At 42.1% G+C, this 16,075-nt stretch overlaps 1 protein-coding gene across 10 annotated transcripts in view; it reads right to left on the bottom strand.

The window, feature by feature from the left end:
* Window positions 1–8,791: 8,791 nt before the first annotated feature.
* Ido2 (indoleamine 2,3-dioxygenase 2) overlaps window positions 8,792–16,075 on the bottom strand; it is a 47,462-nt gene continuing 40,178 nt past the window's right edge. For 7 of the 10 annotated variants that reach the window (XM_013076072.3, XM_013076071.3, XM_021236775.2 and 4 more), the window contains 2 exons: window positions 11,139–11,287; window positions 8,792–9,871 (listed from right to left, as the gene is read on the bottom strand). In XM_013076072.3, the coding sequence (XP_012931526.2) occupies window positions 9,516–9,871; window positions 11,139–11,287 (505 nt within the window). In that variant the 3' untranslated portion in view covers window positions 8,792–9,515. Of the gene's footprint in view, window positions 15,501–16,075 lie in introns of all 10 variants that reach the window. The other 3 variants (XR_015453490.1, XM_013076074.3, XM_087217360.1) reach the window with 3 other exon arrangements.

The following is a 16,075-nucleotide window of genomic DNA, read 5'->3' as shown; positions in this document are numbered from 1 at the left end:
GGACTGGCAGCACAAAATTTGGTTCATGTACCATTCAGCTAATCCTGGCAGGCAACAAGATGTTAAGTGCTTCTACCCAGAAAATTACCTGCCTTTTGCCAATATCCATATGAATCTTTACATCTGGTATCCTAGCTCTGGTTTTTCAAATTCTATAGTAGTATGTATGTATATATATATGTGTATATGTGTGTACATGTGTGTATAAAAGGCCCTTGTCCTCACACATACTAGGCAAATACTCTACCATAGAGCTATACCCCAGCCCCTAGCAGCTCCAGTTCTCTGAAAGAGAACAGCAATGCTCCACAACAAAACTGACATGATTTTAGTTTGACTTTAAAGTCCATAATTTATACTATTTGGAAGTTAGTGGGATTGGAGAAGTTCTTCCATAGTGAACATGACAGAGGTCAAACAATGTTAGAAAATATTTCCCTTAAAAGATGAGAAAGCATTACTGTAAACATTTCTTAATATTTCCAAGACCTTTCTCTGCCACTCTTAGGCCAAAATTTTCTTTCAGAGGAAGCTTGAGAGAATAGAAGTGCATGTAACTCTTCAACAGCTCTAAGGCTTGGGTTTAAGAAAGCAAGCTTTCCTTCCAAGCTGTTCAACTGTGTATCTAACAATCCTAAGAAACTAATAATAGCAGTAGTAGCAGCAATAACAGGTTCCATAGCACTTGCTCTACATAAACACTCATGTAACATTTTTACATGAGTTACCCAATATAACCATCCAAACCTATAATATCAACATTGTTACTACCCTAAAATTGACCCTCAGTGATTCACAAATGGGTCAAACGAAGGAACTGGAATTTGTCCCCAAGCAAGTGATACAGAAAAGAAGGCTGTTGGGAGTGGAGATCTGTGTGGACGTCATACCCTGTTGTGAGCACTAACATCAAGTTTATTTTTAGAATGTGGCTGTAGAGAGCGCTCTTTGTTTAGTCTAGATCTGTTGTTTTTGGTTTCAGATGAGAATTTGTAATCCTGGTCAGCATTGTAACTAGTCATTGGATGTGAATGGATAAGAAAAATGATCTATACTTAACATTTATTTTCTTTATGGCTTGTTTTCTATTTTCAAAGAAGGTGGGACTTGCTGACAGTGAGCAGGCTAGGTAGCGGTCACATTGCCTTGGTCTTCACAGTGCTTTCGTGACTGCCATAATAGGACATTTTGAGCAGACGATCTGGGTCTGTGTGCATGTGTTCAAAACATCACTGGCCTCTTTTGATATGAAGTGTTTTATGCAAGCCAAATCCTTAAGCTGGGGTGAGATGGGCAATCGGGAGAAAAAGGTTTAATTTCAATGACAATATTTGTCTTTTCTTGTAGACAAAAGATCAGCTAATCTCTTCCAACCCAAGGCAGTGACTTGGCTTTTCCTGATGGATGATTTATGTATCTTCTTTCAGTGCTCAGTCCTGTTACGGATCTTTTCAGTGTGTCTCTAGTTAAGCGTCTCTGAGAGTAAGATCCTCAGACAAAACTGGTCATAGAGATGGGATGAAGAAATCCTGTCCAATTAAAAAAAATTGTGTTTTTCTTTTTAATAAAAACCAACACAGAAATATGTTATTAGTTCTATTCACTCGTACAAGTTTTGGGGCCCAAGAGACCCATCTGGATTGATTTAATGTGGTTCCCTCTGGAGGCAGGACCCGGAAGAGAGCTTCTTCAGGTTTTCACAGCCCTCTGCGGAGAAACACTCATTTCTGAAAAACAGGACAAGCCCTCAGCCCACAAGTCAGAATCCTGGCCCTTCGTGCAGATTATTGCGGGTTGCTGTCTCCCCCTCGTGGTCATTGGTCAAACCTACACACAGAGACAGCGCAAGAAAAGAGCCAGTACTGGCCCTGGGCTAGGAGAATGTATGGGGGTGGACCTCCCTATCCCACACATAACTGAAGGTATGAATAAATCTAGAAAACTGAATGCATGCTCTGTCACATTACCTCCATCATGACCCAGACGCTCATAATCAAATAAAGACGCTCGACTCCTTAGAATTCCATGCCAAATGCAGAGACACAGAGGTGGTTAGTCCCCGGCCCTGCACCACACCACTCTTCCTGCCTTGGTGCTACTTCCAAGCCTGCTCCCCCTGCCCCCTGCAAGGCGCGCCCCTCCTCCCAAGGTCACTGCGCATCTGTACCAAGGTGGAATTAAGAGCAAACCTGGGGCAGAGGACTGTGCAGGCTCCGGAAGGATTCCTGAGATAATGTTTGCTAAGTGCTCCAGGGTTCCAGGCATCTTGGGCATAGTCTTGAAGGTGGGGGTGAGGTGGCTCGACCAAGGCAGTCAGCGGATACTAACTGGCTGGTCCAGACTGTCCTGGGACGAGCACTGGAAGCCCAGGTCCGGGGAAGCCCTTCTGATATCACCACACCAAAGCCCATTCTCCATCTTGCATCCAAAGAGTAAAGTAGTGAAATCTATAAAGGAACCCTCCCCAGTAAGGTCGAAAAGTGACGTTGCTTTTAGATCAAATGGATGTGACTTGGGCAGGCTCTCTCCCATCGCCACTGTCACAGCTTTCCTTCTCTCTGCTCACTGGCACTGACCACTGATTTGTGGTTCTCAGTACTGAATCTCCCCTTGCGTTCCCCAGGTGATGTGTGTCATTTATGTGCATTACAGCCAGTAATGGCAGTTTGTCTTTAACTTTGCCTGCAGATGGACCGTTGCACTGTATGGAGATAGCATGAACTTAAAATTTTACATGTTGTGAAATTGTGACTGTTTTTCAAACCATCTCTGTAATTTTAAATATCTAAAATGAGGAAAACTGCACATTACTTATGGAATTAGTCTGATTGATTAATACTAATTTTCACATTAATTAATTGGCAAATTAATTAATTAAGTTTTAAAGAAAAGTATTTATCCAATGGAAAGGTAATGCAGAATAAAATTTCAAATAGATGCTTATTTTGCATATTTTAATGATACAATAATAACATAGTTGGTCTTTTAAAATATTGGTTATCCCCAGGGAAGTCACTGTGGCCCCAAGATGCCTTCCCTTGGGAAGAAAAGCATGGTCAGCAAGGGACAGGACAGGGTCTGGGAACCTGCTGCTCTTGGTTTCTAACGGAGAACAGGTGCAGTCTTTGATACCTTTAAGAAGGAAAAAAAGTATTTATGGACAATTAAAAGGTAAATGAACAATAGAAATTGGTTTGATGTCTCCACAGTTGCCACAGAAGCATGTGGTCCAATAGATTTGTGAGTTTACAAAGGAAATGACTTTGCAAAAAAATTCATTTATTTTTTGATGATGCTTACACTCAAGAATTTAATTTTTTTAATGTTGCTGGGGAGCAGATGGTAAACTGCAAAAATTAACTGGCAGTTGCATTTCAGAAAGCAATCATATCCAATGTCTTTATTAGTTTACTGTTAAGTGAGCAAAGAAAAAGAAGAGTATTTCTTCCATTAGCAAAGCCAATAGAACATCTGTGCACAAGAAATTGCAAGACAAAAGTTGGTGGGTGAAATTCATTGTTTGGAAAAAACAAATGACTTTGCAGGTATAGAAAGTCTTGTACTCCAGCCTGGCATGGTGGTGCACACCTGTAATCCCAGCACTCAGGATGCTGAGGCAGGAAGATCACTGTGAGTTCACAGCCAGCCTGGCAAGATAAAAAAACGTTTTGTATTCTAGATCTTAAATTGAATAAGATCTCTGGATTTTAAGAAATTCCCTTCCTTCCCTCCTTCCCCATCCCTCCTTCCTCCCCCCCTCCTTCTCTCTCTCTGTCTGTCTTCTCTGTCTTTGTTCCTTTTCTCTTGAGGGGAAGAGGGGTTAGTTTTATTTCACTTTTAGTCCTGGTTTTGAGATAACAAAAAGTGAATTTCAGACTAACCCTAAGGGAGAGGAGCTCATTTCATGCATGTGAGTCTCATGTTCTCGGCTTCACATTCCCTAAAGTGAGTGACCTTTGTGTCCCACTTTTAGCCATGCCCATCAAGAGTTAGCCTGAGTCAGGAGGCACAGTGCCTTTGAGCACTGCAGTTACGCATTACCAGTTGCCATGTTATCTAGCTACTATTTCTTTAATGTTTGTGCATGTGCTTTTTAAAAAATCATCCTAGGAAATCTCCTTAACATTACCAAAGGGAGTCTAGATGCACTTTGGCATGACCTGCAAAACACTCAGGGTCTCCTCAGCCCTGGTAGCGGTGAGCAGGGTGCCGCACAGGTGATGGTGAACCTGTGCACAGGTGTGGCCTTCAAGACCTTGTCTTCCCTCCACAGGTGAGGGTTCACCCTACCCTGCCAATCTTGGGAGCACTGAGCTCTCATTTTTATTGAGACAATATTGCCATGGGCTGGGTTCATGACTCTGTGGTAGATTACTTGCCCAGCAGTGACAAGGCCCTAGGCTGGGTCCTTAGCACCAGGAGGCCAGGCAGTGACTGCCTTGTGATGGTCAGCATATGTCACCTTCACTGCGCTACAGCACCCAATGTTTAGTCTAACATTCTGCATGTGTCTGTGCTGGTGGGGTCTTTTGGGACAAGACTAATGTTTAAACTGACTTTGAAGAAGGCAGATTTCCCTCCATAATGTGAATGGGCCTCTTGCAATCAGTTGAAGGCCTTAAGAGAAGAAGGACTGCTCTCCCCTTGAGCAAGAAGGAGCTCGGAACTCTGCCACCAGACAGCCTTCAAACTCGGACTGCAGCATCAGCTTTTCCCTGGGTCACCAGCTTTCTAGACTTCTCTCTGTCTCTGTCTCTCTGTCTCTCTCTCCCCTCCCATCTCACTATTGTTTCCATTTTCTGCAAAACCCTGACAAATATAAGCTCAAATGAAGTAATCGCAAGAGAGCATAAATTTAGGTGAAACTTACCATCAAACATAAGTAGTACCTATTCTGTATAGAGCAAACTTTTGTAATCAAAATGCAACCTCCCTCAGGTGTGAAGAAAACATGCATTTTTTTCCTCACCTCCATTGGGGCCCTGGCAATAAGATTAAGTATCTTGAAGGAAATCATTTTCTGGAAGCAAGAACTTGCATGCCTCCCTTCCAGTCCCTCCAGTCTGGGTGTTGATTGAGTCCTTTAATTACTGAGAAGCTGTGATGTGTTGGAGACTACAGTTTCTCTTGACTACATCTGGATGAAAGTATCATCCCAGGACAGCACCTTCCACATCCTAGATAACTGTCTGTTCTGTTTCACTCTGCACAAAACACTGCAGTGCAGCTATGGTCCTCACATCTACCAATGTGATTGCTATGACTTAGAAATGTCAGATAGGAGAACAGGTTCTACTGGGAGCAAACATCTGCAAGGGAGAGGCAGCACTGGCGTGGGGCCCCTATGGTCGGTCATCCTCTCCAGCTCCTGTTGCTACCCTTATATATAACATGTTATTCCTACTCTTGGTCATTTGTCACTGATACACATACTCTTTGTCTCCCAAAATCTTGAAAAACTGGTGTGCTCTTCTGTATTGGAAGATTTGCCTTCATCACTGTACCTTAAGGCTGAAGATGGAACTCTATCCCTAGAAATCATCACTGGAATAGAAATAAGGTTCATTGGTTAATTGCTATTTATTAGCAGAGACAATAAAGACTTTTGTTTGTATTTGTTGCATCCTTTATAAAAGGCTTAATGGCAACAAAAAAAAATTATCTGTTCATTTTGAAAGATGAAACTTTTATAATCCTCTTCCCACTCTGTTGAATCTGGTTCGCCATACATTCAACATTGACTGAAAACCTGGGGTCCAATCCTGTGTTCTGTGAGTGGGCTGGATCCATTGAAAGGAAACCAGTGAGCTGGCTCTTTGTTAATTCTGTCACTCCGAGGGATGGACAGCAGCACCCTGTCCAGGTCCCACTAAAGCTGGAAACAGAAGAGGCTGAGATCCTGTCCTTTAAGTTCCCAGGCAGATTTCCTTATCATTGTTCCCATGTGTGCCTCCATGACTTCAAGAAAAGCCTTGACTCTGTTTCATGTTGTGGCCTGTTTTGGGGTCACATTATCCCTTTTTTTCACCATGCACAAGAACGTAGACACCACTTTCAACTGCTCTTCTGTCTGGCAGGAAGACTTCAGGACATAGCCGAGCAAATGCTAGCAATATAATCACCAATTGGTTATTCCTACATGCAACAATGGCCCCAACTTAGACTTTAGGATTCTACAATGATGTGAAAACAATATACATTCCTTGGAAACCAGGCCTTGAATTCTGAGTTTCTACTGCTGTCAGCAGCATGCAATAGGATCCTCTCTCACAGTGCTAGGCAAAGCCTCAAGATCACCAGGCTTCACAGAAGATTGCCTGAAGTGGACTGTGTTGCTGACCTGTGATGTTTAATAGGTTGGGTATACTGAATGTATTTTCTACTTATGATAAATTCATTACGCTCCAAACAATAATCATGCAGTGTCTATGGTTAAACAATGTGTCTGTCAGTTTAAAATCTGACAATGCTGGAACGCAAACAGAGCTATTTCAACTCCTGGAGCCCATGACTTTTCTGACTTTCTAGCATCCCCATGTGATAAAGGGTGACTTTAGGGCTTTGCAGACTGTGGATCCTGGTGTCTCAAGAATGCTGTCTTTTCTTTCCAGCTGGTGTCTGTTTCATGCTCTGAGCCCTACTTCACAGCCAAGGAAAGTTTCATTGATTTGTTTTCCTTTGTTCTTTGCGCTACCCCTTCCATTAGCTATATCCACCCAGGAACCCATCTTATCAACTTGATTTTATAAGAAATGGAGAATAGGATTGATGACCTTCTGAAAATGATTGAGGTTACATTGTTTAAAACAAGGGGAAGTTGGAATTCAAGCCCAGGTCTTCCTCTAAAGGGCACATTCTATTGTCTGCAGAAGGACACCGAGGAGGAGTAAGGCTCTGAATCACTAACCCATATGCTTCTCCCTCTCCAGCCACTCCCTCGCCCCAAGCCACACATGGCCATGTGGAGTGGGCTGACACCAGAGAAAATCAAAGAGAAATAGATTACTGTCCTCATATTTTGAAGTTCAAAGTAGATTTTTCAAGCTCAAGATAGGAACAGCATATGAGAGGAAAAGGCTTTTTGAATAATGACAGCCACAGTCTTTGGAGCTGATGGTCTGACCCCAACAACAAGTGGAGAGAACACTGTTGGACCCAGGGTTCCCTCTCAGCACCTGGACTGCACAAGGTTCCCTGTCACTAGGTGACTGATGCAGAGGGGAGCATTGCCTAGTGTCTCTGGTCATACCCCACCTCTCCATCTTCGCCAGACTAAGCACTGGAGATAGGAGATGGTGGGGGTCTGCAGGGCCTTAATGCAAAACCTGACTCAGGTCCTCCTACCAAAGGCCCCAAAAGTGGATGAGGTCCAGAATTGTCAGTGCTAGAAATGGAGATGCTTGTATTGTAGACAGCCAAGTTAGACACATTATACAGTGGACCCTCAAGTTACGACCAGCCTGACATACAAACAGCTTGTGTTATGACCAGAATTTTAGTTTTAACTTACTAACAAAGTCTTCAGTTACCACCTAGATGCCTGCTGCTTGTGCTTCCAGATGGTCTCAGATATAGATTTAACCCTTAAAGAGCTCTTGAAGGAACATTACAACATGTAATGTGTAGTTAATTGAGAAATCCTGAGCCAATATCTCTCTAAGGACACTGAGATCTGCTTGTGCACAGGAGAGAGACTTTGAAGGCTATGTATAGGAGCCTGAGCCTTCAGTTGACCAACTTGAGTTACAACCAGTTCTTGAGAACAAAATGAGGTCGGGCCCTTCAGAAAGTCAGCCCAGAAGACAACTGTGGCCTGAGGCTCATTCACTTAAGGCCAAGCTTCGGGAACAGGAGGCTCTACTACACCCACATGCTTCTCCTAGGTGACCAAGACCTTAACCCATCCCTTCCGGGAAAGGTCCCTGACCCATCCCTTTCTGAAAATCCTTGTTAGTTCCTTCTACACTTGCTACTTGACTTGCTTCCCCATTTGATCCCCATTTAATCAATATTACCTAAGTGACTATACTTGTAATCTTACTGTTTGATCATAGTTTTGTTCCACCTCATACTCAGCTTGTGATTTCCCATTGGATCAGTATTAACTAAATGACTGTACTTGTAATCTTACTAGTTGACTATAGTTTTGCCCCACCTTCAACCCGCCTTACCTCATCGTGGCTTTGGTCAATAAAACACCCTTGAGAAGCAGGGTTGGCAGGCAACCCACTTTCCAGTCCCTCTTCTGTCTTAGACAGAAACTATCCTTCTCTCAATAAATTCTTCCTACTCTTAACCTCTGTTGTCCCTAGAATTCATTCTTAATTTTATAGAACACAAATTCCGCGCTTCAGACATCTAGCAGGTTGGGAGTTATAATATTTCCCTTATATTATTTGGAGGTGCAGATAACCTGATCCAGTGTTACAGACTCCAAATATGCTGAAGAAATGTGGGAGGAATCCAGTGATTTTCTACTACTATAATAGGACCTTGAAGCTTGAAGAATCCAAGAGGTCTTTTATCCAGGACAAGACCCACTGCCAGATCCACTTCACAGAGTCCCCATGGGGAGGGTACTCTAAACAGAGGCTGCCCAATGACCATGTGTTTGTCCCCAATGCCACAGTGGTAGACAGACCTCCTGGACGTTAACTACAATCCCAGGTATACGCGTGTGTGTGGAGGAGGGAGGGGGGCACTTAAATTAATGTCATTTACTATAAATTAGCAAGATTAAAGTCTGGTTTTCTACTGTTGGTGGAATGAGACTTTGAGATAGAAACCAAGATGATAAAAATAGGTACATTTATTTGCACATTTAAACATGGGAATTTACTGTATATTCCTACTTGGCTCATTTACTTTTGAGGGGTCAATTAATTCATTTTACAAGTACAGACTTTCAGTGTATGGAGAACAAAACATTCTTCTAAAAATAGAGAAGGGAATTAAAATAGAATTTGCAATAGAATTTGTGGGAAAGTCTCCTGGGTTCCCATGTCATTAACTATTCATTTTCTCACTGTGACTTCCAAGTTTTTAGTGTCAACATCCTCTTCCCTGCACATCTTCACGGTGCATTCCCCACTTCCTCCACCAAATTCAGTACTTGCACAGAGAGAGGGCTGGGCTAGAGCTGAAGAAAGCCCTGTTCTAATACTTGAGCAACTTAGTAAAGTGAATTTGTTCTTTGAAAATATCAACAAGGTAATCTGTCCATGGGCGATTTTGTTTGGTTTTTGGAATTTAGATTCTTTTCTCTTACCTGGAACAGGGAATGGGATACAGCTACTCTGCAGGGTTCTGAACAGGAAGTGTCCACAGCTGCTGGCTGCCTTGCAGTGAGTGATGAGCTAGGACAGGAATGTTTCCAGCCACATACGCTCTGCTCTCAGGACAACAGTTCTCAGCAAAGGAGAGTACTCTGTTCTACAAAGCAGAGCCCTAACCCTTCTTCTCCCAGCCATCGGCCCCTCCTGGTGCCTCTGCACTGCTGGGGAGAAGGTGGCCCCTTAGTCCCTGAGGGGTAGGATGGCCTTCTGGGTCTGATCCCTGACACTCTTCAGGAAGCTCAGAACTACAGACCCACCAGTGCCTCTGTTTTCCAAAGCCTGGGACGGTTCTGGGAGGTGGCTTGCCCCCCTGCTCCTGGCTCTGGCTGCAGCTGTGATGAGGTACTTGGTCACGATGATGATGTGGTAACTGCGCAGCTCCACCAGGGCCTCCAGACACAGGTTATAAGCTTCCAAACAGCAGGCTTGGCCACGGTCCAGGATGTGATCCCTCAGTGAAGGAGCTGAGTGGATTTCCTCTATGAAGGCCTTATGTGAGGGAGGCATGTAGTCCCTCATTCTGCACAGAAAATCAGCTGAAAGAGACCAACCATGGGATCATCTTAGATGCACCCACCCAGAACACAGCAAAACTTGCCTGCTCTCGAATACCAGGAACTGTGGGTGGGTTCTTAACTCAATCTATTGGTTGACTCTTTGGCTTGTAGACATCAAATACTTAAATGTGTGTCTCTGACTGTAGACAGGAGATAGGAAAGAGAAAAACAAGTAAGCACATCTCAGGTAACTGAGTCAAAATTAGCTCTATCATATCCAGTTTCTAGCTATTGTGAAAGATAATTAAAAGTGTAGGATACAGACTCTTAAACTGATTAGCTAAATACTCGGAAGAATTTTGTTTCATAAGTGTTTTTTTTGTTTCCCTGAAGGAAATGCTAAGTAAGAAAAAAAATAAAGTCTATATATGGACAGAAAGATAAAGGATGAGTTGAGAATAACTTAACTTGAAGCTAAATTATTTAAAAATCAAGTAGAGAGCTGGGGGATGTAACTCAGTGTTAGAGACCTTCCCTGGCATGAGCAACAGCATAGGTTCAATCCCCAGTACTGAAAAAAAAATCAAATCAAATCAATAGATACTTTCGGTGATTAATTATATATTTAGTATTATATGTAGTAAATCAATGAATAATATCTCCAAATACTCAAAGCCATGAAAAATTATAGCAGGTCTCATGAATTGACTTTTATGAGTGACACTAGCCTCCATGCTACTAAGTTCTAGTCATTTTTTTCTAATCCAACTTGAAAACTTTATAGTTAAGAAGTGTCTTTTTGCAGCTGTTAAGCATGTAGTTTGTTGCTGGCAGGTAAGGAAATGAGCGATTTCAAGCCTGAAATGATAATCCCTCTACTTCCAGTTCAGATGTAGTTAGCTGGAAATGGCCATTTCAGGGGAAGGGCTCAGTGGAGGAGCTCAGACCCTTTACAGGCCAGCTCCACACCGAGCCACGAAATGACATAGCTTAAAACTCTAGCTCTCTCCTCCCTCTCAGAAATGGAAGAGACTGCCTAAGGATCCAAACCAACATTACAAAGAACAGCTGGAATTATAGCAGTGTTTGAAGATTTGGAAATGAAACCCAAGATCCTGCTGAGATGTGATACTCTGATATTCATTGATTTGACAAAATAACAGGTGCCAGGCAGTTTCCTGGTTGATTTGGGAAACTATAGACTTCATGACTTTTAATTTATACTCAGCTTCATCAATTGGGTAAAACCACCTCTTTGTTTTCCCTCACTTTCCTCTTCAGAAAAAAAAAAGCACATCTGGCTCACCACTTTCCTCGCTATGACAAACACCCAAGAACTCGTCGAAGGCATGAAGCACTGTGCTCTGAGCAGTGCTCCCCCCAGAGCACTTCAGCGGCTCCGTGGAGACTCCCTCATACATCAGGCCCTTGGGCATCGCTGGGTTATCGCTCCATCTGTGCAGGAACAAAGACCAAAGGGAAGAAGCAGGCACTGGGAGGGAATAGTGTGATTTCTGATACGGAAACAAGCAAGGAGGGGACCCTGATTTCAGTGGTAGTTTCAGGGCAAAGGATTGGACATCTTTGTAGGGTGAGTACAGAAGTATCATCTTGACCTCAGCTTCACAACATGTCATAAAATTGCAGTCTTTCCCTTCCCCATGTAAAAGATTCTTCCAGAGAAGCAAAGGCTATTTAGGGAGGAATCTTTGTCATATTTATTGAGAAAGCTGAGTTATAATGTTGTCATCAGTGATAATCAACAGAACAATTTAGTGGCCTTGGAAAATTCTTCACTTCCTCTACTAATCTCAGTCTCAATGATTTCATGTCTGTGACTCTACAAATACAATGTCACAAGTATACACACACACACACACACACACACACACACACACACACACACACATTTCTTTGCTCTCCCTAAAATGATTACAGTAGGATTTGTTGCATGAAGCTCTCAGACCTAGATATTACTGGCTCTCAAGAGAATGCCTTTCTCAGATACTCTGCTATCATAGATATTGATAACTAGGGGTGGCAACAAGGAGAGCACAGCCCTACCCTGCAGCTTACCAGAGGCCAAAGTCAGAGTCCCACCGCAGGACGGGGCCTGGGCGCAGTAGTCCTCCCCTCCACCTCCCTCTCCTCCCTTACTGTTTTCTCCACCTCCCCTCTTTCTACTTCCTTGTATCTCAGTTTTTCCCTACATCTGGTTTGCCAGAGTCCTGGGCAGTTATGAGTGTGCCTGGTGATTCCGCAGGACCAGCAGGAACAAGAGATCATCACATCTGCACTCCACGCTTTCCCACTTATAAAGCACCTTCCTGTTCATTTTCCCAATTGACCTTTGGTGAGTAGACCACTGCAGATATTTTTAAAACTCACTTTATAGTTGAAGAAACAAAGACTCAAAAGAATGAAGTTTCCAGGATCACATTGTTAGAACGATGGAACCAGAACTTGAACTCCACACTTGTAATCCTCCATTTCCCAATTTCATTTCCCTAAGAACCCGTTATTTAAATTTATATTTTTACTAGAAAAAAGAATCTTTTTCTCCTATTGCTGAGAATAAGCTACCTTCCCTATTTGGACAGTTAATCTTTCAAATTTATTTGTACATTGATTTTTTGCCTCCTTCCTATAATTCTAAAAGTCACTTTGCTCAAGAGAAGGGTCAAACAGCATGTACAGGCTGTCCTATTAGGACAGAGGACTCTATTCTAGGAAGTCATGGAACTTAACCTTAACTTTGCCATTTGTTAACTATAAGCCTTAGCTTAATTAACATTTCTGTGCCTCAGTTTCCTCATCTGAGTAATATTAGTATCACTTTTCCATAGCTAGTATTAGGTCATCATTGATTAAAATAACACTTGTCTAGGGCCTGGGACATCTTATGCATTAGATAACTATTGGCCTATATTGTGGTATTATTCAGAGTGAGATGGGATCCCTGCTTTCGCTTCTATTATTTAGTAACTGTATACAAATCCCACTGGTCTCATTTCCCCAAATATTTATCAGCTTCCTATAATTGTTAGGAGAATTAAATGAGAACCAGAAAAGTTTTTGTGACTTTTGAAATGTCAAGTCCTTGGTTTAACAAATTGCTGAGCAATATTTTATGGGGAAGAAATGAAGACACGACAGCAACTTGCTGATGAATGGACTCAACACAGGCACCCTTGCCTGGATAATTCTCTGTGCTCTGTTTGATGATCTATGATCATTTTGTTCCCCTTCACTGCTTCCTTCCTAATCTGGACCCTACTGAATGTTGAACTCTCACAGGTCAATCCCTGGGCTCCTCATTACTCTCATTTCCAAGTGATTTTGCCTAGTCTCTTAAAGACTAACACTATTGTATTTGCAAATTTATGTGTTGAGCTGTACTTGTCCCCTAAACCCTAGACTCAGCTGTCCAACCACACGTTTGATAGACCCATAGAATGGACATTCCCCAAATTGACCTGCCACACTCCTCTCCCTTTGAAAACGTGTTTCTTCTGGAGTTTTCCCAACCAAATAAATCACAAATTGAATTCTTTCAGTGCATCGGGCCAAAAAACCTTGGCCATTTTGACTAATCTCTTTATCTTCAATTCCATATGCAACCCAAATAGCAAATGCAGTCAACATTAACATATATCTCTATCTCTGTCTATCTGTCTAGGCAGAATATGACCGTTTCTCAATACCTTCATTACTGCCACCCTTGTTGCAGCCATCAACATGAATCACAACAGTGGCTTCTCAAATACTTTCCTTGTTTCCACCTGTATTCTCAAATAGTCTATTTCTACTCCACAAATACAGTGATGATTTGATACTAAGGATAGATCCTGTTCTTATTTTTCTCACTGCTTGCCATGTTGTCCCTCTCTCTCAAAGGAGGCGAATACACTGTTACAAGGTCTGGTCTCTACCTCCTGAGTCTTTCTCTTTCTTCCTCACCAGTCCAACCTTGCAGATCTTCCCTCAGGATAAGCATGCTCCCACCTCAAGGACATCGCTACTACCTTTCCTTTCACTTGGGACTGGAATCTAGGTGGCTGACTCTTGATTCGTTCAAGTATCCACTCAAATGTCACAATGTGGCACTGCTGGAAAACAAGAAACACTAAGAAATGTCAATCACTGCACCTCACACTCCCTCCCTAAGGTCCTGCAGCCTGGTTTACAATTCCCCATATCGCCTGTTGTTGTAACACATATTGCATGATGTCATTTTATTAAACTTGTTTATTTATTCATTATCTCCTCCTCATTTCTAAATCATAAATACCACAGACGAAGCTGTTTTATTTCACTGCTCTATTCCCAAAACGACAACTGTGCCTGGCACACAGAAGCACTCACTAAATATTTGATGAATGGATGAAGGATAAAAAGCACTTGATAACTCTGCATGATACACCCGGAATATATAAACACAAATGTATTTCTTGAAAGGGCTTGGCAGGCATCTCAAATTGCCAAGAGCCATTAACTCTTCTCCTTTTAGTGCCACAAACAGGAGAGGCCATGTTGGTCCACCCTGCAGGTGACAGGAAACACCTGCATGGAAGTCTAAAGATAAGCACATCTAATTTCAAAATCTCTCTTCTCCAGCTAGCATGAGATGAGTTTGTGGAGGGGAAGTTGGATTTCTCTGAGAGACCCCAGAATCACTCCCAGGCACTTGCAGGCTGAAACCACTGCTCATGGCAGGCAGGAACTTCTTTCCTTTTGAATCTCTACAGTCAAGGTTATTTTCAGACTTTCTTGTTTGTGTAATTCTAGAAACCTCATGAAAAGTAGAATTTTCAACAGAAAAAAGAAAATGAGATGACATGGGGGCTTATAACTTTCCTGAGAAACCTGATGTGAGTAGAAATGAAAAGAATGTTTCATTTACAGATGAAGTCTCTCAACTCTCTTACATCAAATGTATTTAAAGAAGTATACAAAAAATAATAAACATGGGACAAATCATGAACGAAAGAGCCAATGTACATTTTTCAGTTGGAAATTCTCAACCATCCAATGTTTTTGACCCTTTATATTTATCAACACTTTAAGGATTTGGTACTGGCCACTTAGCAGTATAGGAACTATTTTAAGGATTTGAAATAAGCCAGGCATTTATGTAGATTACAGATAAAATGCAACATTGACCCTGAACTTATTTTAATGCAAACAAAGTTACTACTGGTATGCAGTTAATCATGAGGATTTGAGAATATGTAGTTCGTCCTTATCAGATACCTTTGACATAAAAAAGTAGTAGAATTAATTTACATCCTTGAAAGGCACTATGATGGGTAGAATCCTAAAAATGTTCCCCCAGATTCCTATCCTAATTCCTGGGATAGTTAATATTATGAGCTGACACTGTCAGTACGATATATTACATGGCAAGGGGAAAGGGACTTTACAGATGAAATTAAGGACACTGATCAGTCAACCTTAATGTAGAGAGTTGCTGTGCATTATTTAGGTGAGCTGAATCTCATCCCACAGGACCATTAAAAGCAGAGTGCTTTTGCTGGCAAGGGGCAGAAGGAGAAGTCAGAAAGATTCAAAGTACTAGAAGGAGTCAAAGTGCCACGTTGAGGCGGAGTGAGGCACATCAGGGGTACAGGACACCTCTAGAAGCTGAGAGCAGATCCTGTCTGACAGTCTGCAAGGAAACAGAAGTATCAGTTTTAGGACAACAAAATATTGGATTCTGGCAGCGATCTCAATGAGACTGGAAGCAAATCTTTGTCCAGATCCTCAGTGAGGAAGCCAGCCTGATATATAGCCTTCCAAGATCCTAAGCAGAGAACTCAACTGAGTCTGCCTGGAATTCAGACCAGCAGACCTGGGAGATAAGAAACACACATTGTTTAAAGCCACTAAGTCTGTGATAATTTGTTATGCAACCATGGAAAACAAATTCAGATTTTGAGACCAGAGTGGAACACAAAGGGTTTTTCCAGGATTACGTGCTTCCTAAATCCTAGTCAATTTCTGTAGTTAGTGTGAATTTCCTGCATGGTCCCATAAGCTTAACAAAAAAGCCTTTGTTTTTCTTATACCTAATCCTGCCAAATGGATACATGGGAAAGCCTAAATTCTGAGACACTCTCTGTTCCGTTGTGCATGTTTCCCACCTGTGATGGTCAGTTTCCTATCACTGTAAAAATTACCAGAGATAATCAACTTATGGGAATGAAAGGTTGGTTTTGGCTCACAGCTGCAGAAGTTTCAATC

Source organism: Heterocephalus glaber, unplaced genomic scaffold (assembly GCF_053883595.1).
Source record: "Heterocephalus glaber isolate CG9 unplaced genomic scaffold, H.glaber_assembly_v1.0 deba00001461, whole genome shotgun sequence".
In the NCBI taxonomy this organism is placed as follows: domain Eukaryota; kingdom Metazoa; phylum Chordata; class Mammalia; order Rodentia; family Bathyergidae; genus Heterocephalus; species Heterocephalus glaber.
The sequence above is the reverse complement of the archived record's forward strand: the minus strand, read 5'-3'. Positions and strand labels throughout refer to the sequence as shown.